Here is a 26,388-nt window from a genome sequence, read left to right as displayed (position 1 = left end):
ATGAGGGACCCGAGCAGATCCTATCGCCACTGTCATCCTTATGAACGTTGACATTGGGCAGCGGCATTTTTATCTGTTTGTCCACTCACTCTCCCCTACCACTCGATTTCTCCCGCTTCAGCAGCTACAGCCGTCAGAGTATGGCTTCAGTAGCATCCTGGAGCTTCTGGAGAGCTACTCATCCCTCTTCGTCGTCAACCGTCCCATCCCGGACGGAGACTTCTTGGTTTGTCTCACTGCCAAAGCGGTAGAGACCTGGGTTCCTCGCTGGAGAGAGGCTGGACCTTCTCTGCCTGCATCAGTCGTGTCAACCCTTGGCAGACACCTGCGATCTGCGGGTCCTCAGGTGGGCGTTGTCGGTCATGGCTAGTTGCGCAACTTGCTTGGTCACTGTATTCATATTGTAGGGTGTGACTCTGAATGACCTCCTCCGCCTCTACGAAGGATCATGCGGGGTGCCACTGTCCCTCTCTGAGCATGGCTTCACTCGGTTTGCCTTTGTCCTCTACCTGACGGCGCACCTGCCGCTTATCTTTGAACGAAGCGACAACAGTAAGTTGAGACGCTGTAGGCTTTGTCCTATTGGAGTTGGAACACCGTAGACAGCGTGAACACAACATCTCTCGTTCATTTTTCGAAGTTTCTTCATCCCCTCTACTTGGCACTCTGATCAACAAATGCAACTGCGCTGCTGTCAGGTTCATTGGGCATTAGTTTTATGCAACTTGCGGTCACGCGTCCTTTTAAAGCTTATCAGACCGACCCAAGCAAATTATGCCTTGCATCAGAAAGCACTCGCACTGAAAAGAAAAAGTTTAACGACATTCGGTGCCTACGGAAACTGAACCGGAACATGCAACTGTGTATGTCCTCGCGCCAGCAGTCCTGTAACACAGGATACGGTGTAGGTCACCGCACTTCTATAGTTAGCATAGGTCAACATAGCTTCTGATAAAGGGTGTAAAAAGGCTACAAAAAGGCGTACGCCCCCATCGCTCACCGAATCAAAAGCGATAACCCTATCATTGGTAGGTAAAAGGTAGAACTTTGCAACCGTTTAGGCACAGGATATGCGGCAACTATTACCTCCTAAAAGGTGTAACTGCTCCACCCTTTTTTCTAAGAGTGTGGACGAGCAAATGCCGAGCCAACCAATTCTGAAAATTGAGCCTACACCGAATCCTGTGTTACTCCGGAAACTGGACGGTACTGTATATGGTGTCCAAAAATTGGCGTGCTCTGTGGTGAGCAACTGTCCTGTGGCTGCGTCCAAATGAACGGTATGTCGCTGTATTCCCGCGCACAGTGCCTCTTTCCATCTCGTGTCTTCCTGAAATGTTACAGGAGCTTTTCTTCTTCACCCAAAAATCTGCTCATGGTCTTTAAATAACTTGCGCTTTCCACTCAGTACGCTTTCCGCGCTGCAAATTTCGCAGCAGAGGTTTTTACTGGCAGATGGAGAATTAATATCTTGCGACGTAGGGAACGAATTCAAACGACTCAGGAAAAAAAAAAAACTTTAAAAATACCGTGTCGTCCCTAATTGTGGTCTGCCTCGCCCAATCCTCGTTGTTTATATAGCCAAAGATGTTTCTAAATTGTGCAGGAGAATTCGTGCTGCAATGGACAGGCCCCATCGAAGAACCGCCCAAGAATCCCGCGGAACTTGCCTGTGCTGCCAGCAGCGCAGTCCACCACGGCAGTCACAACAGTGCCCTCAGCTGCGGGCCCTTCAATGCGCCGACCGTTCCATTAGGGGTCGCCCCTATGGTTGCCCCTCCCCGACCATCTGTGGCTGCGCAGGAAGTGCTCCTGCCAACTAGCCCTTTCGTGGTGCAAGATGGGCTGTCCGAATACGATTATACGCCGGTGTATGTGTCCCAGGTGTACCATCCTCACCACTTCTACATCCAGCTCAAGAGCACGGATACCACGTTCAAGCTGGAGGCCCTCATGGACGAGTTGGAGAAGGTGGGTCAATGGCTACTCTGGGCCAGTGCTTATATACGTGCTCGTGACACTCAATCACAGTAAAAAAAATATTTCAATTGAGCGCCATTTAGTTAGTCAGCCCTGATGATGACGTTATAGCCAGGGATGGGCTCTCATTGATCGCAATGGGGACGTTTTTCGGGCAGCAGCAGCGCCAAATACGACCCCAGTGGTTGCAAGACCAATTCTGCGCATGCGCATTCGCCAAGATTTTGGATAAGGCGCGGCGGGTAGCGCATTCATCCGAGGACGCTGTTTTTCATGCTTATCCAACATGGCGGAGCGCTCTGCGGCCTCTCCGGTGCTGGGGTTCTGTGCCTTTCATTAATTATTCTACTGGCTTACGAGGACGTCAGAAAGTGACCAAAGACAGATATCGGAACGGAAACACTGCATTCATCAAGCTTACTCATAGATATGCAAATATGATGTCACTACTTTTCTCGAAATCGCTGCACAGGCGTTGCGAGATAGCATAATTACATAGTTTACAAACACATCACAGGGTTTCTCCGCAACAAGTCTCTTCTGGAGGAGGCATGCTTTGTGACTTGCCTTCCAGTATCATGAAGCTTGGCTTTCAGGCGGTCTTTATATATTTGCAAGGTTCTTTGGCATGCCCAATGTGGATTTCCGTACGTACACAACGCTTTCGGGAAAGCAGTTTACGAGTATTCTTATTCTTACCAGTGCGATTTTGCTTGGCGTATATCCGTGTATCCGGAACTGGTGTCTATCACATCCGTGCAATACAAAATCGCATAACAATTCACGCACCCACCCAGGCACATTCATCATAACTCATAATATTTCTACGGTTGCTTACTTTGATATAAACACACTAACGCACCAGCTTCTACCTTCCCCTGCTGCCACTCCAACGGTCAACGGTTCAAAGCTCGCGCACAATGTTTCGGATTGCTTGCTGGCGGTTGAAAGGAATGTGACCACGTGACACACACATTCTAAATTGAAGAGAACGAGTTTACTCAAACAAACGTAGGCTCGCACAGTGTTCAGTTGTTGTAGAAGAAGTACACCTATTAAGTGGAGGAAGGAGTTGCCTCAGGACAGAAGCCGCCGATATTTCGAACAGAGACTGTTCTTCTTCTGGGCACCGTCCTCATCATTGGCATGGTATTTAAAGGGTTAGGTGTGACGTGTTTAAAGGTTCATGCGAATTGTGGGTCAACAGCCCGGAGGGAAAGAAGGTTCCGTACGGGGTTTTACGGCCGGAGTGAATGGCTGCTTTGTTAGAGTGTGGAGGGGATTATGTGAACCTAGTGTTCACTAGGGTTCTCTAGTGTTCACTAGTGTTCACTAGGTTCACATAATCCCCTCCACACTCTAACAAAGCAGCCATTCACTCCGGCCGTAAAACCCCGTACGGAACCTTTTTTCCCTCCGGGCTGTTGACCCACAATTCGCATGAACCTTTAAACACGTCACACCTAACCCTTTAAATACCATGCCAATGATGAGGACGGTGCCCAGAAGAAGAACAGTCTCTGTTCGAAATATCGGCGGCTTCTGTCCTGAGGCAACTCCTTCCTACATTCTACCGGTTCGCTGGATTTCTACCCATCTACCTATTAAGTGGAGTTTTGTTTTCATAATGAAGAACTCTTGCGAAGTGATGGCGCCCCAATCGATACTACCGTGGCGACACACTTGGCGCGGCCGCGAAACTCTCCCGGTGGCCGAGCTTAAATTGACTTTTTTCACATACGCGTCGTGCCCTATACAGGGGCTCTCCAGCAAACCACATTCGTGGCGCGCCAAAACACCCGTGGGTAGCACAAAGGACAAAAACCGGTCTGACTCGACGACCGACGAGCTCGAGCCGTTCGTACGGTGTCCCGGCTGGTCCCCGGTTCCGTCGTCGTCCCCATCCAGAGCGCCTTGTCCTGCGCGTGTAACCAGTCGTGAAAAAGGTGCATTTAGCTCGCGGTAGAGAAACGGCGAGGTGAAATTTGTGTGGCAAACTGTAGCGAGTCACCAGTAATAGAATTTGTGGACACACAAGGAAGGCAGACGTAAGGTGACGACAGCCGCGAGAAACAGAAAAAAAACCTTTGGTGCGTTCCTCATGATGCAATCGAGGCGAGGTGCAGCGGGCAGCAGCTCTGGCGTCTCAGCTCTAGCTACCCACACGTTTGTTGAGTAAAGCGCGAACCGCATGGCCCGAAAAGCGTCCGAATTCTTTCCGAACCGAATTCGGGACCGAACTTTTTTCGGAGAACAGAATTCCGTGCCGAATTCGGCCCGATCTGGCCAAGACAGATTTCTCCTCCGAAATGGGAAGTGACGCCAACCGAAAAAGTAGGAGCATCCAATGGCTATTCAGCCGGAAGGAGAACCATAGCAACGATGACGTAACAATCGGGTTTACTGTTGCCGTGTGTACGACTTCTACCCCTATGAATACAGGGATTATCTCATTGACCTGGATGGTTGAAAGGCGATGTTCCCCAAGGCCAGAAGTCTTCGGCCGAAATTCGGGGTGCATTTCGGTAGCATGCGGTGATGCACAGAAAAACGTTCGGTCCCGATTTCGGTTCGGACAGTTTTCGGACAGTTTTTCGTGCCATGCGGTTCACCCTTAAGATCTGGAATTCACTCCCAAATACCTGGGCCCTGTGGAGACGTCCTGCCATTGATGCTGCCTAAATTCCTCAAGTGAAAAAAGGTCCCACTTGTATACTTCCTCTTGTGATAACCACACTGGAACCACCATTGGATAACCATCCGTGGAACCGAGTGCCGTCAGTTTTAGTCAAATTAACAGAGCTCTGCAGTACCACCCTTGCATGTTCAGGTGTACGACGGCCACTACTCGGACAGGTATGGCGTTGAAGACAAGCACATACAACGGGGCTTTCCGTGCGCCGCCCCTTATGTGTACGAGGACGACATCAGGGACTGGCACCGAGCTCAGGTCACGTCTGTGTGCCCAGATGGGCTCTCCTGTCAGGTAAGAGTACCTTTCCTGGAGGGTACAAATGATATCCAGCAGCATTTCATGTTGAGCTGGAGCTTTCTATGCCTCAACCGGTGCCAGCAGTGTGAGACGTAGTTTTAGCAGCCCTATAGTTATTATTGTGTGTTCACTGTACGCGTATCCTAGGGTTGCAGATATGAACCGATTGTCCATACAGGAATGTCATCCATAGCAGCAGCAAGTGCTGCAGGTGTTTCGCATTCTCGTCAATGGGAACTGCTTTAAGGCATCAAGGCTATATGGTATAGCCTGAACCCAATAGGAACCATGCTCCGCAGTACATGCAGGGAGAGTTTCACGGGAGCGGGTTGCAAGGGTGCATCCATCTCGCCTGGTTATGGCCTGTTGATATCCACGTATCATATCACATCAAAAACGCTTTATCTGCGAACAAGAAAGAAACTGATGTTCTGAGGCTGGAACAACATAGAAGGGACAGATACAAACAAAGCCTCAATTGCCTAAGAAATCAACGATGAAAGATGAAAGTCACTGAACAGGGTAGAGCCCTGGACCGGTAATCCAGAAGATGTGGGTTCGATCCCTACAGCTGGCTAACCTTTTCAGTGACTTTCATCTTTCAGCTTTATCTGCGACCGCGCGTTACGAAGGTAGTCGAGCTCCGCGGCCGCTCTCAGCTCCGAGCCGCCTCTACCGTTTTTAGGGTGACGTTTTATAGTGGAGAAAGGAAGTGCATACTTTTCCGGTCTCCATGGCGACGTAGGCGGTTGTAAAGAGGAAGCCGGTACAGCGTATGAAACTTGAGCCATATACTTTCTCGATCCATTTAAGTTCAGATTGTGCTGGGAAGATCCCAGGTTGTCATCGCCATGTACTCTGCAGGTCTTGTATGTGGATTACGGAACAGAGGCCACTGTGCAGAAGAGTGACCTCCGCAAGCTGAGGTGGGGTCCAATTTTTGTAGCACACCCTTTTATTCATTGCCTGTTTGTGCATGACAGGAATGACTTTTTCAACCTTCCTGCGCAAGCGATCCATGCCAAGCTGTCTCACATAAAGCCAGCATCGAGAGTGAGTGTCCTTATCCACGACACACGGGATCGTGTTAACCTGTAGTAGTAGGCCTAGAATTTGTGTTAATAGTACCGCGTGTTAATATGCGTTGCACGAACTTATCATAGCTGATAGAGTATAAAGACAGTGCTGGTGGTTTCCCCTCGCTTCTCGGATGCCTACCAACCTGGCAAACTGGGAATTGTCAGTGAATTTTGATCGGATTAGAAAAGCCATGGGATTGTCCGGGAAATTCTCAAAAGGAAACTCAAGTCAGGGCAGATCGCAGACGAGTGTCGTGGCGATACTCTTAAAAATGAACTTCACCGCATAGCACGCTCCTAGCCAACCATTATCTCGAGTGATATCGTTACCTGCCTTGATTTGTTGAAAACTGGAGGCGTATGCCTTTTCTGTGACAATTATGAACAGCATAAGTGTCACAAAAAAAGGCGTACGCCTCCCGTTTTCAACAAATCAGGGCAGATAACGATATCATTGGTAATCATTGATATCATTGATATCACTGATATCATTGGATATCAGTGATAATGGTTGGCTAGGAGCGTGCTATGCGGTGAAGTTCATTTTTAAGAGTGTACGCTGCGAACTGTGAGTGCGGTTGACTTGCAGGAACATTGCCGCGAGTAACAGTTAACCAATACGACAAGCTCAGAGGCAGAGCTTCACCAATAAGTGGCCCAATGAACTCTGCCAAGCTAGCCCGCCGACTGTGTCGGCTCCAAACGGCGATTTAACTCCTTAACTGTGAAACCTTTTGTATAGTACCTTCACATCATATAGCACGCTCCTAGCCAACCATTATCCCCAATGACAACGTTCTTGCCCATGTCTTGTTGATAACGAGAGGCGGAGCTACTATGTATTCATTATGTACGGTTACAAAATGGACTCCGCCTACCGTTTTCAACAAATCAGGGACGAGAGTGTTGTCACTCAGGGATGATGGTTGGCTAGGAGCGTGCTATGTGGTGAAGTCCATTTTTAAGGGTGTAGAGCAGAACGCTACGTGTACCTCCGCGTTGGCGTCTGATTGGGTGCTACAATTCTTCAGATGACGTAAAAATGGATAGAGGTATCTCGATGACGGTACGTCTACTCGCACGTATCCGAAAAGTGCGTTTTTGTGTTAACGCTGCACATGTTATGAAGGAGAAGTATATTGTAAATGAAATAACGACGCGTACACTCTTAAAAATGAACTTCACCGCATAGCACGCAACTAGCCAACCATCACCTCGAATGATATCGTTATCTGCCCTGATTTGTTGGAAACGGGAGGCGTACGCCTTTTCTGTGACACTCATGCTGTTCATAATTGTCACAGAAAAGGCGTACGCCTCCCGTTTTCAGCAAATCAGGGCAGATAACGATATCATTCGAGATGTTGGTTGGCTAGTTGCGTGCTATGCGGTGAAGTTCATTTTTAAGAGTGTAGAACAACATTACAGCTATTACACCCGTAACTGAATACCTGCAGATAGGAGTTAACAAAAAAAAGTGCATAGGTCAGAACGCACAGTACGAGGTATCCCTACTACACCATCCCTAGCACGCTGTGCGCCAACCACTGCGAATAATGATAGTATTATCGTTTCTGATTCGAAGGGAGAGGTGGGCGTTTTTCATATATCAATTTTCATATATCTAAATTGCCACACACACACAAAAAAAAAAAGACGTACGCCCACCTCTCCCTTCGAATCAGAAGCGATAATCCTATCCAGGAACGAGAGCCTTAACCACACTCTTAAAAATGAACTTCACCACATAGCACGCTCCTAGCCAACCATCACCCCGAATGACAACGTTCTCGCTCTAGATTTGTTGAAAACGGGAGGAGGAGCCTATTTTGTGGTCATTATGCACGGCACAAAATAGGCTCCTCCTCCCGTTTTCAACAAATCAGGGGCGAGAACGTTGTCATTCGGGATGATGGTTGGCTAGGAGCGTGCTATGTGGTGAAGTTCATTTCTAAGAGTGCAGGAACGAGAAACATGTATATTTATATTCAGTTTGCTTGAATACAGTAAACCAGATGTAAATAAATGATCTGATTTATTAATGATGTCTGAAAACGTAGGAGCAGGTATACCCTTTTGAAAGTCGAGGAATTTGAAGACACCTTCCATGTGTGTAATCCTCCATACACAGACAGGAAAATAACCGTTCGAGAAAGAACTTCGGAAGTTCATCGGCGTACTTTTCACCTTGAAAAGGGTTCTTCAAAAGTAGGACGCAAGGATATTCTTAGTCATCCTTCCGTTCCCGAGGATAGGAAATGTTCAGAGAAAGGTTCCTCTGCTACGAATAACTCTGGAAGAACTGGTTATTTTTTCGTGTGTATAACCCTCTAATGTGCTGCTCTTTTTGTTGCAGTCTGGCTGGACAGAGGCATCAACGAAGCGCTTGCTGGAGCTGACGAATGATGACCGCACGCTTATGTGTAAAGTGATGGAGGTGGGCACTTGGTCTCCTTTTGCCACCCGCGTCCAGTAATATCTTGGGCCTAAGAATACTGACTTAAGTGACTTTTGTACCAATAGTAACCTCATGGCGCAAGGCAACAAACTCAAGAAAAATGGGTGTGAAAACGTTCTATAGTTACCACCTAGATGAACATACACTCTTAAAATTGAACTTCACCACATAGCACGCTCTTAGCCAACCATGATCTCAAATGAGATCGTTATCTGCACTGATTTGTTGTAAACGGGAGGCGTACGCCTTTTTTGTGACAATTATGAACAGCATAAGTGTCACAAAAAAGGTGATTTGGTGAGCGAGGGAGCGTACGCCTTTTTGTAGCCTTTACCACTCTTTTACACCATTTATCAGACGGTACATTCACCTTGGTGGTAACTATAGAAGTTACCACCTTTTCACAACTTTTTGATGAGCCTCCTGAATGATGAGCCACAAGATGAGCCTCCTGAATTCGTTATTAGATACTATAAGTCAGTGGTTCTCAACTTGGTGGTTACTTGAGGGTTACTTCATGGGACACGTGATTATGTCAGCCAGGACCTCAAGGACTACTAGAAGCAATTGTGTATGAACGGGTCAGCGAACTAGATGCTGTACAAATAGCAAATCAATTCATTGATTAATCACGTATTGTTTCATCGCAATATGTAATCTGAGCCTTGGCGAATCCATATTGAACTGTATGACCGTACTTTGCCAGGTATGATGCGTCCTGGGTTAGCGCCGTGGGTCCATGTATAGGCAGAATAGAAGGGTAGCAGAAGTTTTCTCAGGATTAGCTCTGACTTCCCACGCGTATGCCATGCTTCCAAAATGCAAGTGAAAAGCAACTAGATCACCACGTGCCGTTGAGAGATTGCCGGGTTGGCTTGCCGGTTGACTCAACCAACGGTGTCCTTTGCAGCGGCACTCTGACCTAGGGATTTTGATGCCAATCTAAGTGGACATGGTCTAATCCCGAGGCTGGCAGAGGGCGAGCGTCCAGTTTCATTAAAGGAACATCCTGGCCGGTTGAGAACCATTGCTATAATCACTGTTAGGTTGCTGCTTAATGGCATAATGAAAAATCGTGCATTCAGTACACTGTATTCTGTATGGATTTTTGAACAGTATGCATAGATGCTGAGACCAGACTATTTTCACAGAAAGAGGGTAGCACTTACCCAATTTTCCTGTGCGACACGACAACTGTTCCGGAGAGGCACGTCTCCGATGTTCTGGTAGACGAAGGACACGCCCAACCGCTGTACCAGGTGCGACGATCGAACTTTTCGAAGTAATAATTGATAACCAGATATCAATTATCACTTTTTTCACTCCCCTCTACAACGCAACGCTACAATAGGAGTCGCCGGAACAGGCGGTTGCCACGGGGAGTCCTGCGCTCCACAAAGGTGCCGAACTTCCGCAAAGAGCTGCTGCTGAGCCACTCAGTCTCGAGTAAGTAGCTTGGCTGAGGGGAGTGGCGTGATTGCTACACTTCAGCGATGAGAAATACCAACATAGTATACCTATGGAGCGACCACAAGACTCGTTTCACATCCATGTGTCCCAATAGTCCAACAACAAGTCGAGTTCACAGGACAATCCAAGTCCCTTATAGTCTTCCGCGAAGTGAGATTTGCAAGGCACTGTTCCGGGCGTTCCTGCCGTTAAATTTCGCGCGTCTTTCGTCGCGGTATGTTCAGCCGTGAAAGTGCCAGCAGTATCAACATCATCAGGCATTGCAGTCGCGACTTACCAGGCTGTACCCACGAAAATGTCCCGGGTCGATTGAAATCCTTACATAACTCTAACATCAATATTCCAAGAAAAAGCACTATTCTGAGACAAACAGGAGGTTCCACGAGACATGACTAATTTCGCGGATCCGCGAAAAGGCTCTACCTATGTGTCTTATGGGCTCGTTCAGCTCCTACACTCTAAAAACAGAGCTTCACCGCATAGCACGCTCCTAGCCAACCATAATCTCGAATGATATCGTTATCCGCCCGGATTTGTTGAAAACGGGAGGCGTACGCCTTTTCTGTGACAATTATGAACAGCATAAGTGTCACAAAAAAAGGCGTCCGCCTCCCATTTTCAACAAATCCGGGCAGATAGCGATATGATTCGTGATGATGGTTGACTAGGAGCGTGCTATGCGGTGAAGTTCATTTTTAAGAGTGTACAGCTCACAGGTCCACTCCGGCGCGAAAATAAAGGTGCGGGTTCCCCTGTGTACCTCGCCTAATGGCTCACTACGCCCAACGGTAGAGTGAGGACGCACCTTATTAACGAAGGTACCAGAAGGATGTGAATATGGATCAGTTTGTCATGGGTACACAGAGGATTTTGAGGGACTAACACGGGCGCTCTTGACAGCATAGCACACAGTATGCCGATCATCATCGCGGATGTCCTTCCATGATTGGAAAACCTGAGCGAGGAGAAGACACATACACAAAGGGACGTAAACACGAGGGCTGGTGTTTAATGTTTATGTATCTTCGCCCGTCGCTCAAGCTCATCATGCACCACCACCAGCTATAGCCTGCGTCTACGCCATTCTGTCTATGAGACAGAGAAAGAAAAGTGGAAAGGAGGTGCACACCATTTTATGTACTATCAACTTTCCTTCGAATCGGAAGATATGCAACGAAGAGCGCTACCTGTTATATAGTGCTTTCAGTGTTGCCGAATTTAAGGAAAAGTCGCTAAATTTAGATTTCGGGGTTTGTCTAGCGACAAAATTTTGTGTTTGGGATTAGCGGATCTTTTGGTGACTTTCAGATACGTTCAGCGACTTTTTAGCGCCACGACACATTTTAGACACACTTCATGAAGTCAGGAAGAATCGTGATTTTCCTGTCACATTTCGGTAAATAAGCTCTAGCTGGCGAAGAGTAATATGAAACAGCGCCACCTTTCGCCGCCCGCAACTGCTCAGAGCAAACCCTAGTCACGGGGAGCTCAGCGTCGTGCAGTTTCGTTTCTACTCTTCGCAGCGCTAGTTTCTTTGAGCTGCTTCCAGTTTGCCCCCTTTCTGACGCGCCGCTTTGACTAGACGCAAGTTCCAAAATGCCGAAAGTAAGACCTGAAGTATTCCGCAAGAGCTTGGTGATGCTGCAAGTATTCAATGGGTAGCTGCGTCCAGTCAAAGACTGTGACACAAGGGCCCAGTGCATCTATTGCAAGTGTGAGATTTATGCGAGGTTGTCAGACATAAGGCAGCTAGGTCGCAAAAAGACGGGAAGGGTCATCGGAACGTTTTGCAAGCAATAAACAAACTACATTCAGTGTTTCCGATGACAAAACGAGAAAAAGTTCTGCAAAAGATGTTCAAGCTGTCCGAATTTCATTTACTTTCTCTCCTTCTTATCCACTCAGACTCACTTTGTTATGTCCTCTCTTGGCCATCTACACGCTCATACGCTAAAACACCGTGGTTCATAACGTGCAACGAACAAAAAGGGCACAGTAGCTGCAGCGCCTTTTTTGGCGACTTTCAGTTTCAATTTTAGCGACTTTTAGCAACTTTTCGGGACGCTACTAGCGACTTCCTGCGAATGAAATTTTGCAACACTGGCTTGAATATCCGCTCTCTAGTCATGGGGGTGTACTTGAATGACATGAACAGGCACACCCGTCAGATATTTCTGAAATAAGCGAACTTTTTTTTTTTTTGATTGGGTGTTAGCGCCGCGAAGCAACTGTGGCTATGAGCGACGTACAGATGTGGACAGAGGGAGAGAGGATAGCAGGAAGGAGTGGGGGACAGGGGGGTTAGTATGCGTCCTGGGCCGACTTCAGGGGGAACTGTGCCGACATTCGTCTGGAAAGTCTTGGGAAAACCTCAGACAGCACAGCCGGCGGTAGGATTCGAACCCACCACCTCCCAGTCTTCAGCACGACCTTGGTTACCACCAACGAGCGGACGCCTTAGCCCACTCGGCCATGCCGCTGGTGAAATAAGCGAACTGGTGCATGCGTAGGCGATGTGAAAATACATTGTTACCGAGGTATCCGCAATGGCTGCAGAGTTGAGCGAACGAATGTATGATGTCTGCTATAGTAAGCACCTCTTGCCACTTATGTGATGCAAAATTATTGTTGCGTTCTTTCAGAGTGGTAGAGGACTTCATGAGCGTGCTGCGCCGAGAACTAGACGAGCCAGTGAGACCAAAGGCTGTGAAACCGTACGTTCTTTTAGTGACGTCTTCCATCGTAATACGTAGAAGAGCAAAATGCAAGTATTAAACGATAGAGATTCACAACAGAAAGAGGACTGTTGAGGGCATCTACATTTTAATGAGACGAGACTTTCGTGCAGAGGGCCGCACTAGGAGGTGACTGAGGTGACCTGAAGAAGTGCAGCAAACGGAAAGTCTCGTCTCGCTAAAATTTAGATGCTCTCAACCGCCTTCTAACGCCTTTCTGTGAGAATCGGGTGTACATAATTTTGTTCTGCAATGTGTGTCTGGGGAAACACCAAAAATGACAAGCAATGAGCTATAGTAGCGGGCAGAAAAACTTTCCAGCTTTTGTCTCAGGCTTTTTTATGTGCGCTTGAGCTACTTTGCAATAATCTTGGTTCGAGATTTCTTTGTTGCATGCAATCATGCAAGCTTTTATCAAAATTGACAGTCGAAATGAAAGTACAATGGTGCAAGTCATGCTTTAGCTAGTTTGCAGTACACCTCATCCACATTTTCCGTTCCCTTTGTCAGTCTGTCATTAACTCTCGTTATCAGAACCGCATTGTCCAGTAGCGTGCATATACCCCATTAGTACAATACACGTTGTCACGTCGAATCTGTGCAGGAACACCGGCACAATAAAATCGGGCGAAATTTGGGAGAGTACAGACACCCTTGTTGTTCCCAGCACAGTTGTTGCAACTCTGGAAAATTATTCTGCTTTATTTAACTCGCTCGCTGCCTTACTGCTCCCAAGAAATGTTTCTCGAAGAAACTTTGTGCAACGTCATTCTGACCTTCCTCTCGCGCGCAGTTCCCCTACTCAAATAGCCCTAGCAACGTATGCACTGTTTGAACTGACGTGTTCTTGTGTTGTCTTCATTCTCGTGGCCAGGGAATACCTCCGTACGGGACACTGTATCATGGTAGTCAACATCGACCGGCAGCCGTACCTGTCGTCTGCCAATGTGTCTGAACTGCTGGGCTTCCCATCTGACAGGGTTCTGCAATTGGTGAGTTCAGTAGCTGTACAGAGTGTGGATACAATGCACGTGGACACTGCACTGTAGATACAATGCACTGCCGGTTGACTTTCCAGTTATTTATAGATATGTCCCTAATAAAGTGAGCTCACATGTTCAAGAAGGTTGTCCGCACCTTCTGTGGTACCAAATCATTTACAGCGCTGAATATATATACATGGGACGGTAACTTAAATTGTAGCTGCTTATCGTTTGTGGAACAAAATCATTGAGGGGCAGAACAGTTCATATCCCAGTTTGTAGACTTATACGTGAATTATTTCACAGCTGGTAATTTTGTTTCGATTTGCAGTTGGAAGCGAAGGAGATTCGCTTTCCGACGATCACCTTGGATAAGAAAGAGCACCTGCATCTGTTCAACCAGATGGCAAGGTAGGTTATACTTTGAATGGTTTCTTCTCGATCTATGCATTTCTGACTGTTTGGTTCGCGAGAGGCAAACTTGCCTTCGATCTGCATACCATGGCACTCATACTGCGTTGGCATTGCTCTTCAGCTACGACGTTCCCGGCGTTAAACAGCGGGAACTCCTTGTCCCAAAATTGACAGTCTTTCCTCTGGGCAGGTAGGTCCTGTCCTTTTCTGGAACCTTTCTTACCTTTCTTAAATCGAATGGAACGGATGCGACCGCGTCCCTCTGAATATGCTGAAAAAGATAATCAACATATTGAAAGTATTGAAATATATACAGCAATATTGTGGCCCTTGTTAGTGTCGAATAGATCTCTCCCTGTTTGTAAACAAATGACGTCATAGTGTTCGACAGCGCCATCGATTTGGTAGAGTTGAACTACGATCGAAGCTAGGGGCGAACAAAGTCGCGCACGAAAGCCACGGTCTTGAGGGGATTACGATGGTCCCTGGAAGAGACAGTCCTTCGGTCCTACTTTTCTCTCAATAGAAGGCAGCGAACAAGTGCCCATTAACCTAGTTACTGAATAAGCTACGCTTCAGAGTATCGACACTGAGTTCCAAGAGGGAGCATGCGTTTTTTTTTTCCGCGCCACGCTACACAAGCGCACTGCGCACCTCAGAGCCGTTTATAGGGAGAGTTTGGCCATTAGGAGGAGCCTAACTTGAAGCGCATCATGCGACGTCACGGCTAAGCCACCTCCCTTGCCGTGCTCTATTGTTGTCCCGTTGTCAGCCGGTCGCCGACGCCATATTGATGCTGATCGTTGTTTACGATGTAAGGCGGCAAGACACGTGCGTACATTGTCCTTCGAATGCCCTTCGTCCTTGAACTCTTTCAGTTTGGCAATAAAGAACCCCTTATCACAGGCGGCTGGGGGTCATAAGCCGGTTATTCCTGTAGATTGCATTCATTGCGACAACAAAGCTGACGAACAGCATCAATATGGCGCACACCAGATGGCTGATAAGCGGATTCTGCTTGGATTCAGGCTTTTTGGGCGGCGCAACGACGACTCTGACGTCAAAAAAGACTCCACCTACGAGGCGGCAAAAGATCAAAGAATGGCCAAACTCTCCCTATAAATGGCTCTGGTGCACCTTAGTGCACGATGCCATCTATCGTGCGGGGGTGAAGTGTTCCTTTCGTTTGCAAGCAGTTGTTGACGGCCTTGAGCTCACGTTGACATCCTCAGGACGCTCTGGTTGATAATACATGGAGTATCACACAACAATCATACACGCTTTCCTATCCCATAGGGAGCATTGCGTTATCTGTCTTTGATCTCCAAATGGGAATGATGCCGGTGTGGTGCGGAAACAGGATGGCGCTGCCGCTCTCCCTTGGACCTCAGTGTCGACACGCTGAAGCGAAGCTTATTTAGTGACTCTACATTAACCCAGCCCTCGCCTTCCGATTTGTTTCGGTTTCAGTCCGTCTCCCAACGTCATGATGACGTTCCTCGGGTAGAGGTCTATTACCGAACCTCTAAACCATTTGGACCACTGGTGCCTCTATGTATATGAACAGTATTGGACAACATTAATATCTCATTCTCAGTGTGAATGATCTCCTCAACCTCTTCGACTGCCAGACCAAGCAGCTGAGACAGGAAGTGGCCGCGGTTGTCAGCTCGTTCGACCCCCTGTCTCCATACTGGCAGGCAAGTCTGGTGTACTTTTTTGTGCGCGGTTTTCAGATCCAAGTTCAAACGCTTCACGTGAAGAGATGTGTAGGAGGTGAAAGCGAGCAGACATAGCATCTGGAGCATGACGCTAGCATGAAGTAGAGCTGAGCTGGATCGTTGCGACTTTCTTTCAGCCCACACAGTTCGAGATACCCCTGGAAGAAACCTGGAGGAAGGGTAAATTCCTATGGAAATAGCTGTGTAGTGGCTAATGCAAATTGAATTCTATTGATGGGAAGTTTGTTTTCTGTTATGACTTTTGCATGCATGACTGTGTTTATGTGCACTGCATGAATTCTCTCTCTCAGTTCAGGCTGGGTCTATTCAGATTTCGCGTCAGGGCAGGACTATTCCCGTGCTGCCTAGCCCGTGGCGTGCCTATAGCCCAAAGTCTATACCCAGGGGCGGGTCTAGAGGGGGGGGGGGTCAGGATGTCAATGTCAGGAGGGTCAAATACGCCTGGAAGAAACCTGGAGGAAGGGTTCCTCATTCTCACACATGGGACTTCGTGAAAATTCCGATGGAAATAGTGGTGCAATGGCTAATGGCAATTGAATTCTATTTACGTGAGCTGTTCGTTTTATGTATGACTTTTGTATGCATTTCCAATACTATACGTGTCTTCCGTGTTTACGTGCACTGCATGAATTATCGTCTCTCAGTTCAGGGTGGGCGTATTAAGATTTCGCGTCTTTGCAGAACTATTCCCGTCGTGCCTGTATAGCCCAATGTCTATACCAAGGGGAGGCTCTAGAGGGGGTGGGTGAGGATGTCCTGACCCCCTCCTCAATTTGTCTTCGCATTGTTTTGACCTAGATCGTGTATCTACCATGCTCGCCAAGGCTCTTGGATTCGCCCCTTGTCTATACTCTGTGCCGTGACCAAATCTAGGCTCGTGCGATGCACTCGACACGCTGCGTATTGCAGCATAATGCAGGGCTCACTGCAAATGTATTGCATGCAATGAACTGCGAAGCGCAATAGCGAGTTTGGGTACATCTGAAGAACTACACGAAAACAACTACGCGATAAACGAAGTTACCAAATCCTGGCTTGGCTTGGCTTGGCTTGGCTTGGCCTGTCACCCGCTTAAAAAAAAAATTGAGCTAATCGTGTTTTCGGAATCCTTATCTGGAACACCTTCCCATGTACTAAAACTCGATATTGTCTCTCCTGAAACAGAATTTGTCGGACGACAGTGATACAGAGGACACTACATCTTTAGAACAGCAGCTCACGGCCCTCAACGCTCGAAAGTGAGTATTTATACATACTCAGTGCATTGGAGGTGGGGAGGTGGGGGGGGGGGGCTCTGCATCGCAATCCTATGGTGCAACAGCAATAAAGTGCACAGGGAACACGCACAGACTTTCTCCACATCTTGCAGCATTTGTTAACAGTTTGCGCGCCTCAACTACGCAGGAATTTTCCAGCTTACGTGGCAGCATAACAGTCAGACGGCATACCTAAGGCCGTTAGCGGAACGGCCGTTACTTCACCTGTAGTCCAGCCATTATTTCGAATGATTTCGTTCTCTGTCCCGATACGATGTCATTTGAAATAATGAATAAGTATAAATAATAAATAAATATAAATAAATTTAAATAATATATCAATAAATATAAATGATCAATTAGTTGGACTACAGGTGAAGGCTTGCCATCTGACTACACTCTTAGAAATGAACTTCACCGCATAGCACGTTCCTAGCCAACCATCATCTCCCATGATATCGTTATATTGCCCTGATTTGTTGAAAACGAGAGGCGTACGCCTTTTTGTGACACTTATGCTGTTCATAATTGTCAAAGAAATGGCGTACGCCTCCCGTTTCCAACAAATAAGGGCATATAACGATATCATTCGAGATGATGGTTGGCTAGGCGCGTGTTATGCGGTGAAGTTCATTTTTACGAGTGTAGGGTATAAGTGAGGTATTCATACTACATTCTTAAAATAAACGTTCACCACATAGCACGCTGAAGGCCAACCAATACTCTTTATTTGTGGAAAGCGCGGGGCGTACGCCTTTTTGTGACAATTAACATTTCTGCATAATTGTCACAAAAAAGGCGTACGCCTGCCGTTTTCAACAAATCAGGGGGAGAACGATGATGTAAGGGCGCCGAAAAAAAACCGGGATTATTTGGGAAAAATTTGTTTCGTTTTTTTTCACTGCGGTAATTGCGAAAAAAAAACGTCAAAATTCCCGCACTGCCTGTTTTCGTGGAAAGTCGTCGGTTTCGGTTTCGAACGGGCTGCGAGCTCTGCTAATCTTCCGAAAGCGATCTTCATTGTCATTCTCGCATGGCGCTAGGATACGAGTGCAACCACGAAAGTGTCTCTACATTTTCGCTGCCGTGACTTAAATCGAAAGACATGGTTCGCCCAAAATCAAACGTGTGAATGCATTTCATCGTGTCCGCATCGACGGAAGGAGGAAAGAGGCAAGCGGCTTGCAAGTCCTGTGGTGAGCCATACGGGTTTCCTTAACGCAACGCGCTTGACGAGGCATCTTCTGTCATGCAAGAAATGCCCACAATACCTCAGAGAACGTTTTAGTAATGAGACCGAGGACAAGGAGCGTACTGTGCAACCACCAGTAGCCACTGAAACCGCAGGATGCTCGGGGGAACCTCCGACAAAAAAAACACCTCGGTCTTTTTTGTCTTTCGTGGACTGAGCAGTGATGGCCAGTAGTTAACTACATGTAGTTAAACTACCTGATTGCAGTTAAAAAGTAGTTATCAACTACTTGCAGAAATGCAGTGACAACTACTAGTTAAACTACTATTTCGAGCAGTTAACTACAGTAGTTAGGTTACTGCGGGCGCCAAGTACTTCCCATTTTGTCGCAAGCTTTACGGCACGATTGTGCTTCCGACTTTTACCTTGAGCAACTTGTTTGAGAACGGAGGTGCAGCTCAATTCTGCCGTGCATGTGTATTAAATCTTCACTTTTATCACTGCTTGTGATTCATATTTAGGAGCTGGTAACACCTGTTTCATCAGCAATCACTGCTATCGAGTCTGACAAAGCTTTGTTGTCCGACGTGCCCGAAGTTTTTCACTCCATCAAAGTCGCTATGACGACAAGGCTGGCGACAGTCACTCTGACGCAACAAGAGCGGGATCAGGCAGCAGATATCTTAAAAAGACGCCAGCAGTTCTGTTTGCGACCTATTCACGTCGCCGCTAATCTCCTGGATCCGAGATACCGAGGCAAGGACCTCAATGATGCTCAGATTGCCGACACGTTTGACTGGATTTCCAAGCAGGCAGAACACCTCGGACTTGACGTCGGGGAAGTGCTTTCCAATGTCGCTGAATACAGGACGTCTACAGGTATTTGGCTCAGGCCATCCCTGTAGGAGTCAGCGAAGCATCTAGAGCCGTCCACGTGGTGGCAAGGACTTTGTACTTTGCATTCCTCCCTTGTCTGCTTCCTGTGAACGAAATTGGCCACAGCTTCGAAATGTTCACACCAAGCTTCGTAACAGGCTTGCAGGAGAACGTGTGGAGAAGCTGGTCTACGTTCACTGTAACCTCAATGTAGAGTCTGCAACGGCCGCCGGAGAATACCAGCGATTCTGAGTCGGAATCTGAGTGACTTGATCGAGCTCTAGTCGGACATTGTGCAGTTACCTAATCGAGCAGAATTCCGTGCGTTTGCAGGACATACTCCTTTACTGAAGTTCCTAGAAGTGACTCTTAAAATGTTTGCAACACATGTTGTTACGAGCTGTAAGTCTGTGTGATGTGAATGGATTAAACCATTTTTAAAATGTATACTTGCTTAAATTTTTATTTAATAAATAAGTGAGCCACGTAAAGCGCAAAGTGAAAAGACGATGTAAGATGGCCGTAACACCTCTGGTGTGCATGTCCGCCTTTTTCTCCAATTTTTCTCTAATCAGGATGATGGTTGGCTAGGAGAGTGCTATGTGGTGAAGTTCATTTTTAAGAGTGTAGTGATGCCAGGAACCCGCCTATAAACTGGAATTCGAAAAATAAAAACTTCTTGCGCACGCGTGTGTGTCGCCTTCCCTGATGTGATAGTACGTACCGCCACTGTACTCTCTAAAAACTGAACTTGCCGCATTGCACGCTCTGCGCCAAATATTGCCACGAATGATAGGGTTATCGCTTCTGATTCAGAGAGAGGGGAGCGTACGCCTTTTTGTGTCAATTTGGCTGCATGATAATTGACACAAAAATGCTTACGCCTCCCTCTGTCCTCGAATCAGAAGCGATGGCCCTATCATTCGTGGCAATGGTTGGTACAGAGCCTGCTCTGCGGTAAAGTCCAGGGTCCAGTCCAGTGTACGTAAGCTACCACGTGAAGCACGTGTTGTAAGCTGCACGTGGTTGAATTGTGAACTGTGTTCGTGACATCACATACTTACTGTAATTACTGTATTTGGTCACTGCGAGTCATGCATCTCGTCATGCAGTATTTAAATTGCGTGCTAAACCCTAATCACGCGATAGCGCACAACGCTCATAAACCAGCAATGCATTTTGTTAACTCTGTTGATGCCAGTCGGTTGGCTTTGCTTCGCGTTACAGCTTACGCCACGAGGTTAGCCTGGCTGTTTTGGCATTGTTGCCAACCTGTCCCGTGCAAAGTTTATTTAGTGCAGCACGAGATAGGAGCCAAATGCATAGTCAGCCTGACCGAAGCTCCGTTTGCTATTCCTAAGACAAAAATATAGCACAAAGATGAAGCAAAACCAAATATAAGATAACGAGGATGGCGTGAAGTGTAGATGACGTGAAAGGTCAACTCATAATTTGCTCATGAGGTCTGTCGTCTGGAGGAAGTCGAACAAAGCTCGCGTGACGCGCCGAGTCTTGGGTAGTAACTAAGCTAACACGTAGCTTGTAACTCTAACTGTAATCACGTTTGCCACGGCCGAGTTATATAATCTATACAAGGTATCTATCTTTATCCTTTACACAATTTTTATTTAAAAGCTACGAGCTGTACAGATGTCGTTGTTGTCGAATCCAATCTCTCCCGTTTTACTTTTCGTCAGCATCATCGTCATCGTTTTTGCAAGTTGCACGGAAGTATACAACTCCAAGTTGACCAATGACCTCAATTGATTAAATAACTCTTCGGGCAGAAGCGAGATAGCAGAAGGCGACAGGGGTGCAACAGGGGTGTTACTAGCTTACCCATGACTGCTGAGATGTAATCCAGCCAGGTAGCTTTGCATCCTTTCAGAATAGAAATCTGCAATGCAATGATGAGGGGCGATTTTTCAACGGAGAACGTCGATGAGCTGAGGAGCGTCGAGGAGGAGATGGACAAATTTGAAGCGGTCCTTGCACGGAGAGGTGAGCGTTTCTTTCATTACCTTGTGAGGGGGCGCTGCTGCTTCCTCCGCCCCAGGGCCGTTTATAGAGAGAGTATGGCCATTGGGAGGAGCCTAACTTGAAGCGCGTCATGCGACGTCACGGCTGAACGACCTCCCTCGCCGCGCTCAATTGTCGTCCAGTCGTCAACCGGTCGCCGACGCCATGTTGATGCAAAGCGTTGGTCACGATGCAAGGGGGAAGACACGTGCGTACCGCGGCCTTCGAGACCCCTTCGTCCTTGAATCCTTTCAGTTCGGTAACAAAGCCCCCATTTCACAGGCGCCTGTGGGCCATAAGCCGGCGACTCTGGTAGATTACATTGAGCGCGACAAAAGTACATGCCGACCAGCCGGTGAACTGCATCAAGATGGCGCCTACCTGCTGGCTGATAAGCGGATTTCGCTTGGATTCAGGCTTTTTGGGCGGTGCAACACCGACTCTGACGTCAAAACAGACTCCGCCCGTGAAGCGGCAAAAGATCAAAAGATGGCCAAACTCTCTCTATATACGGCTCTGCTCCGCCCCAGGGCCGTTTACATTGAGCGCGACAAAAGCACCTGTCGACTGCATCAAAATGGAGCCCTTCTGCTGGCTGATAAGCGGATTTCGCTTCGACTGAGGCTTTTTGGGCGGCGCAACTGCGACTCTGACGTAACTTTAAGCGTCATACGATGTCACAGCTGGAAGACCTCCCTCGCCGTGCTCTGTTGTCTCGCCCTTCGTCTGGCTGCCGCGCCGACGTCATTTTCGATCCGGAGCATGCGGAGGAAAGATACCTGCGTACCGCGCCCTTCGAAAGCCTTTGGTACTTGAACTTCTCCGTTTAGCAACAAAGCCCCTTATAACATGGGGTTGTGGGTCATAAGCCGGTTATTCCTGTGGGTTACATTCAGCACGACCACCAAGCTGTCGACGAGCTGGCGGACAGCATCAAAATGGCGCGAACCAGGTGGCTGATTAGCGGATTCCGCTTGGATTCAGGCTTTTTGGGCGATTCGACAACGACTCTGACGTCAAAACAGGATCCACCAATTAGGCGGCAAAAGATCAGAGAATGACCAAACTCTGCCTCCAGAGAAAAGTTAGAGAATATACTGGCTATGTGATATCAGCAGGGCTCTCAAGTGTTCGGTAAGGGATATGCGTAAAAAAATTGTGAGAGTATTACAAGTTTCCGGGGCACTATTCAGTGTTCACTATTTCATCTTCGGGACTTCCCGAGAAGCCCGTGTACGGGGATATGAGCCACTGGGCGTTTGGGGATAGGGTGCCTCGAGAAACCGAAAGTGCAAGGGCGGTTCATGCAAAGCACATGCACCTCCCCTTCCATATATACCAAGTTCCCAGAAGTCAGTTTGTTTTACGCCGGCCTTACGCGTGCAGTTTCGGGAGTGTTCAAATACAAGGTCAATGTGTGTGTGTGCGTGTTTCGCAAAAGTAAAATGAACTTACAGGCGAGAAATTAGTTTTATTTTTCAACGTAATCTCCAGCTGCATTAATGCACTTGTCCCAACGTTCCACGAGGGCTTGGATGCCAGCAGCGTAGAAATCCTTACCGGCGCGTAGCAGCCATGATCGGACCGCATTCTTGACCTCGTCGTCGCAGCTGAAGTGGCGGCCCCCAAGGAGCGCCTCCAGTGGCCCGAAGAGATGGAAATCGCTGGGGGCGAGGTCTGGACTGTAAGGGGGATGTGGCAGCAACTCCCAGACAAGTTCCTGTATGGTGCGTGTCGTGAGATGCGCGGTATGCGGCCGTGCATTATCCTGTAGGAGGAGGACTCCTTTGGCGATGAGGCCCGGCCACTTTTGCTTCAGCGCCTTGTGCACATCCCTGAGAACGTGGCAGTAATATGCACTATTGATGGTGGTACCACTGGGCAGAAAATCAACATGAACAACGCCAGCCTTGTCCCAGAAAACCGTGGCCATGACCTTACCTGCAGACGGGGTGCTTCGGAACTTCTTACGAGCTGGCGAGCCCGGATGATGCACTGTTTTGATGCGCGGTTAGACTCAGGAGTGAAATGGTACACCCACGTTTCATCGCACGTGATGATCCGATCAAGGAACGGCTGTCCTTCAGTGTCGAAACGGTACCTTAACTCGTGGAAGATTTCCAGTCTTCTCTGCCGGTCAAACTCGGAGAGCTGCCTCGGGACACGACGGGCACCAACTTTTCGAAACTGGAGGTGTTCATGAATGATAGTATTCAACGTTCCCACAGAAAGGTCCGTCTTTCGAGCCAGTTCGAGACATGATATCTGTCGGTCCTTGAGGATCAGGCGCTCCGCAAGTTGGATGTTCTCAGGAACTGACACTGGGCTCAAAGCCGCCCCGGTCGGGATCGTCCTGCACTGATGTACGGCCGTCTCGGAACGGTTTGCACCACTCAAACGCTTTGCTGCGGCTAAGTGTATCGTAGCCACTTACTGAGCCTGAAGTCTTCTGTGAATTTCAGATGACTTTACGCCTTCATTCACGAGAAACTTCATGACAATTCGCTGTTCGATGTGCGTGCTCACCTCGTTGTCGGCCATCTTGTCCAGCACGTGTCTTCTGTTTTGCACAAACTTTGGACCACCACGTGGTGAACGCGGAGGCCTGTCGCGTGTGAAAATGACGAAAAAGAAGAGCGCGAGCCATTTGTACACTCGGGAGAAGTCCCGGTTTGACTTGAACACCCCTCGTATATTCGATTAAGAGGAAACATTAATTCGATTTGGAATTCGAACATTGAACTCCGTATTTGTTTCGGAGTTCGGATAGAATATATACGGTTACTCGCTTCGGTGTTCGAAAACTTGCCACAACAATAACCTTATTTTGAGATAAATATTAATAAGATGTTGATGAATAAATTCGAGTATTCACACTGTCCACGTGTACCAAAAGTAGATATTCCTCTGGGGACATTTTTTCCTGGAGTTGAGTCATGTAGGGTCATGTAAGTCCTTGTATTCCAGACTGAGTATGCCGTTTACATGTAATCCGTTTTGCTTGACCCATGTTTTAGATCAACGGATTCCTCCAGAAGGGTCTTGATTTGGCTTCGGACCTCCAGCGTTCATCACGTGGTTTGCGAGTGCTTCGAACTCTCCATCGACACATTTTATTTAAATAGCACAATGTATGCATACTCAAGTCATCCATAAGAACCCTGTGTCATGGTATAGGTGGTATAGCAGTTTTGGGGCCGACAATTGCGCTTCTGTGGTGGTCCCAGTGACATCTTGAACATACGCTCAATGGATGTCGCCTAAAGTTGTCCTGTGGATTGTCCACTTTTTGTCGGTGTCCACGCTGCAGTGTAAAGGATTACAGACTGTTTTTGTTGCCCTGAGAATCCCAGTGAGAAAAAATAAATTTATTGTAAAATATTGAAAGTATGTTCGGATTTCTTTCAATGGGAACGACGAGCGCATTTTGCAACGTGCTCAGAATCGGAAGGTGCGACACTGTCGACGTAGAAACAGGTTGTGTAGTTTCAGTCGCGCCGGATTTGCAAGTCTGAGTTCCGTATTGCAAGCGTCATCTACAGATGGCGCAGTGATGAAAGGGTTGCCAGACTCTTTCCCACCAGCTCACTGGACACGCAATCTTTGAAATTCGATTCTTATAAAATACGGCGATTGGAGCGGAGTGGTTTGCATATTTGAACATTGCAAGCTTTCCGATGAACATAAAGCCCCTATGGGTTAATATTTACCTTTCCGTCCCGAGAAGGGAGAGGCACGCAAAATCACATGGGAATAGATGTACTTTATTGATTCACTTCATTTTTGACGGCTTTCACGCAAGGCTTTCCATGGTCTCCCGTAGGCTCTATTTGTCTTCTTTCACCGTATTCCTACAGGGAAAGTAGAGTTTTCAGCATTTGGGGGGTGGATATTTTCACACCAGCGGCATCAGCATTTAAAATGAGTAATATCACACATCCTCTTCGCCTGTGTGACCCACATGCAAAATGAAACGTTTATTGCATAGGAAGCAGTCTACGTATGGGAAACGATGGAACACAAAGGACTACACACAAGCCTCAATTGCCTAAGAACAATGAAAGAAGTCAGTCGCTGAAAGGCTAGCCAGCTGCAGTATTCGAACCCACATCCAGTAATCCACAAGATGTAGGTTCCAAGAGGAGTCCTGCAGCTGGCTAACCTTTTCAATGACTTCCTTCTTTCATGAGAAAGGAGCTCCACCAAAGGCGGCGAAAGATTTGTAGAGGAGGTGGTGTTCCACCTACATGGGCCCTGACCGTCGATGATGGAATGTCCCTGCGGGCAGACGTGCGTGGCCTCACGCTAGGACGGTGCCGGTAGAACTGGCTGCCAGGTGCAGTAGCGCGCGGCAGCAGAGGCGCGTCGTCTCGTCGTCTACGGGACGCCGCGGATTGAACGGCGGCTGACTAATAGAGCAATTACTTGAAAACTCGAGACAAGGTAGAGGACGATAACAGACAGTACAACACGGCCTGACTGTTATCGTCCTCTACCTCGTCTCGGGTTTTCAAGTCATGAGTCGTCACCACAAGCTCGCCTGCTATCTAACTTTCCTTTCGTGACTAGTAGGCCGACTTCGTGACTGACGTCAGATGGTACAACAGCGCCGCCAACTAGGTACAATGGAACTACTATGGGCTACTCTATCAAAAACACAGGAAAGCCACTCTTAAATGTGGCTTCTCGTATTGTAAGATTTTTATGTAATTCCTTACATATTATTAGTCGTATGGCCTTGTTCTGCTCCATTGTACCGGTAGCCCTTTCTAAATACTGCTACTGGGCTCTTCCATCTTCTTGAGCCTGAAGGGCACCAGTTCCTCTCGGAGTGCACGTGGTGTCTCTATACAAAGCAAGCGCCAACTAAGTCGTAATTACAAAGCATATTCCGCACAGGATTACGACGTTGACCTTCAGACGATGCAACTCTGGTGTTGGCGAAAGGGCTCGCCGTTGTCGGCATCGCAGAGGTGGGCAACGTCACGACTGACGCCCTGGGGGAATGTGCGTCCTGGGCCGACCTCTAAGGGAACTGTGCCGACATATATGTCTGAAAGCGTCTGAGGAAAAGCCGGGAAAAATCCCAGACAGCACAGTCGGCACCGGGAGCCGAACCCGGGTACCTCCCAGTCTCGACGTGACATGGCCAGCACGCTAACCACTGTGGCACGCGAGTTGTTCTAAAATCG

General features: G+C 47.8%; 1 protein-coding gene across 4 annotated transcripts in view; it reads left to right on the top strand.

Moving 5' to 3' along the window:
- The window catches only part of LOC135366542 (tudor domain-containing protein 5-like), a 28,787-nt gene extending 4,204 nt beyond the window's left edge, over positions 1-24,583 (top strand). Inside the window, exons 6-22 of one of the 4 annotated variants that reach the window (XM_064599273.1) lie at positions 125-346; positions 408-552; positions 1,607-1,971; positions 4,811-4,966; positions 5,837-5,898; positions 5,956-6,025; positions 8,408-8,488; positions 9,661-9,768; positions 9,861-9,955; positions 12,622-12,693; positions 13,589-13,706; positions 14,029-14,108; positions 14,233-14,301; positions 15,709-15,811; positions 17,018-17,091; positions 21,066-21,178; positions 24,214-24,583. In XM_064599273.1, the coding sequence (XP_064455343.1) occupies positions 125-346; positions 408-552; positions 1,607-1,971; positions 4,811-4,966; positions 5,837-5,898; positions 5,956-6,025; positions 8,408-8,488; positions 9,661-9,768; positions 9,861-9,955; positions 12,622-12,693; positions 13,589-13,706; positions 14,029-14,108; positions 14,233-14,301; positions 15,709-15,811; positions 17,018-17,091; positions 21,066-21,178; positions 24,214-24,242 (1,962 nt within the window). In that variant the 3' untranslated portion in view covers positions 24,243-24,583. Of the gene's footprint in view, positions 1-121; positions 347-407; positions 553-1,606; positions 1,972-4,810; positions 4,967-5,836; positions 5,899-5,955; positions 6,026-8,407; positions 8,489-9,660; positions 9,769-9,860; positions 9,956-12,621; positions 12,694-13,588; positions 13,707-14,028; positions 14,109-14,232; positions 14,302-15,581; positions 15,661-15,708; positions 15,812-17,017; positions 17,092-21,065; positions 21,179-24,213 lie in introns of those variants that run through there. The other 3 variants (XM_064599272.1, XR_010414207.1, XM_064599274.1) reach the window with 3 other exon arrangements.
- The last annotated feature ends 1,805 nt before the right edge of the window (positions 24,584-26,388 follow it).

The sequence above is a fragment of the Ornithodoros turicata genome, chromosome 8 (assembly GCF_037126465.1).
Source record: "Ornithodoros turicata isolate Travis chromosome 8, ASM3712646v1, whole genome shotgun sequence".
Classification (NCBI taxonomy): domain Eukaryota; kingdom Metazoa; phylum Arthropoda; class Arachnida; order Ixodida; family Argasidae; genus Ornithodoros; species Ornithodoros turicata.
This window is presented reverse-complemented; position numbering and strand designations above follow the sequence as displayed.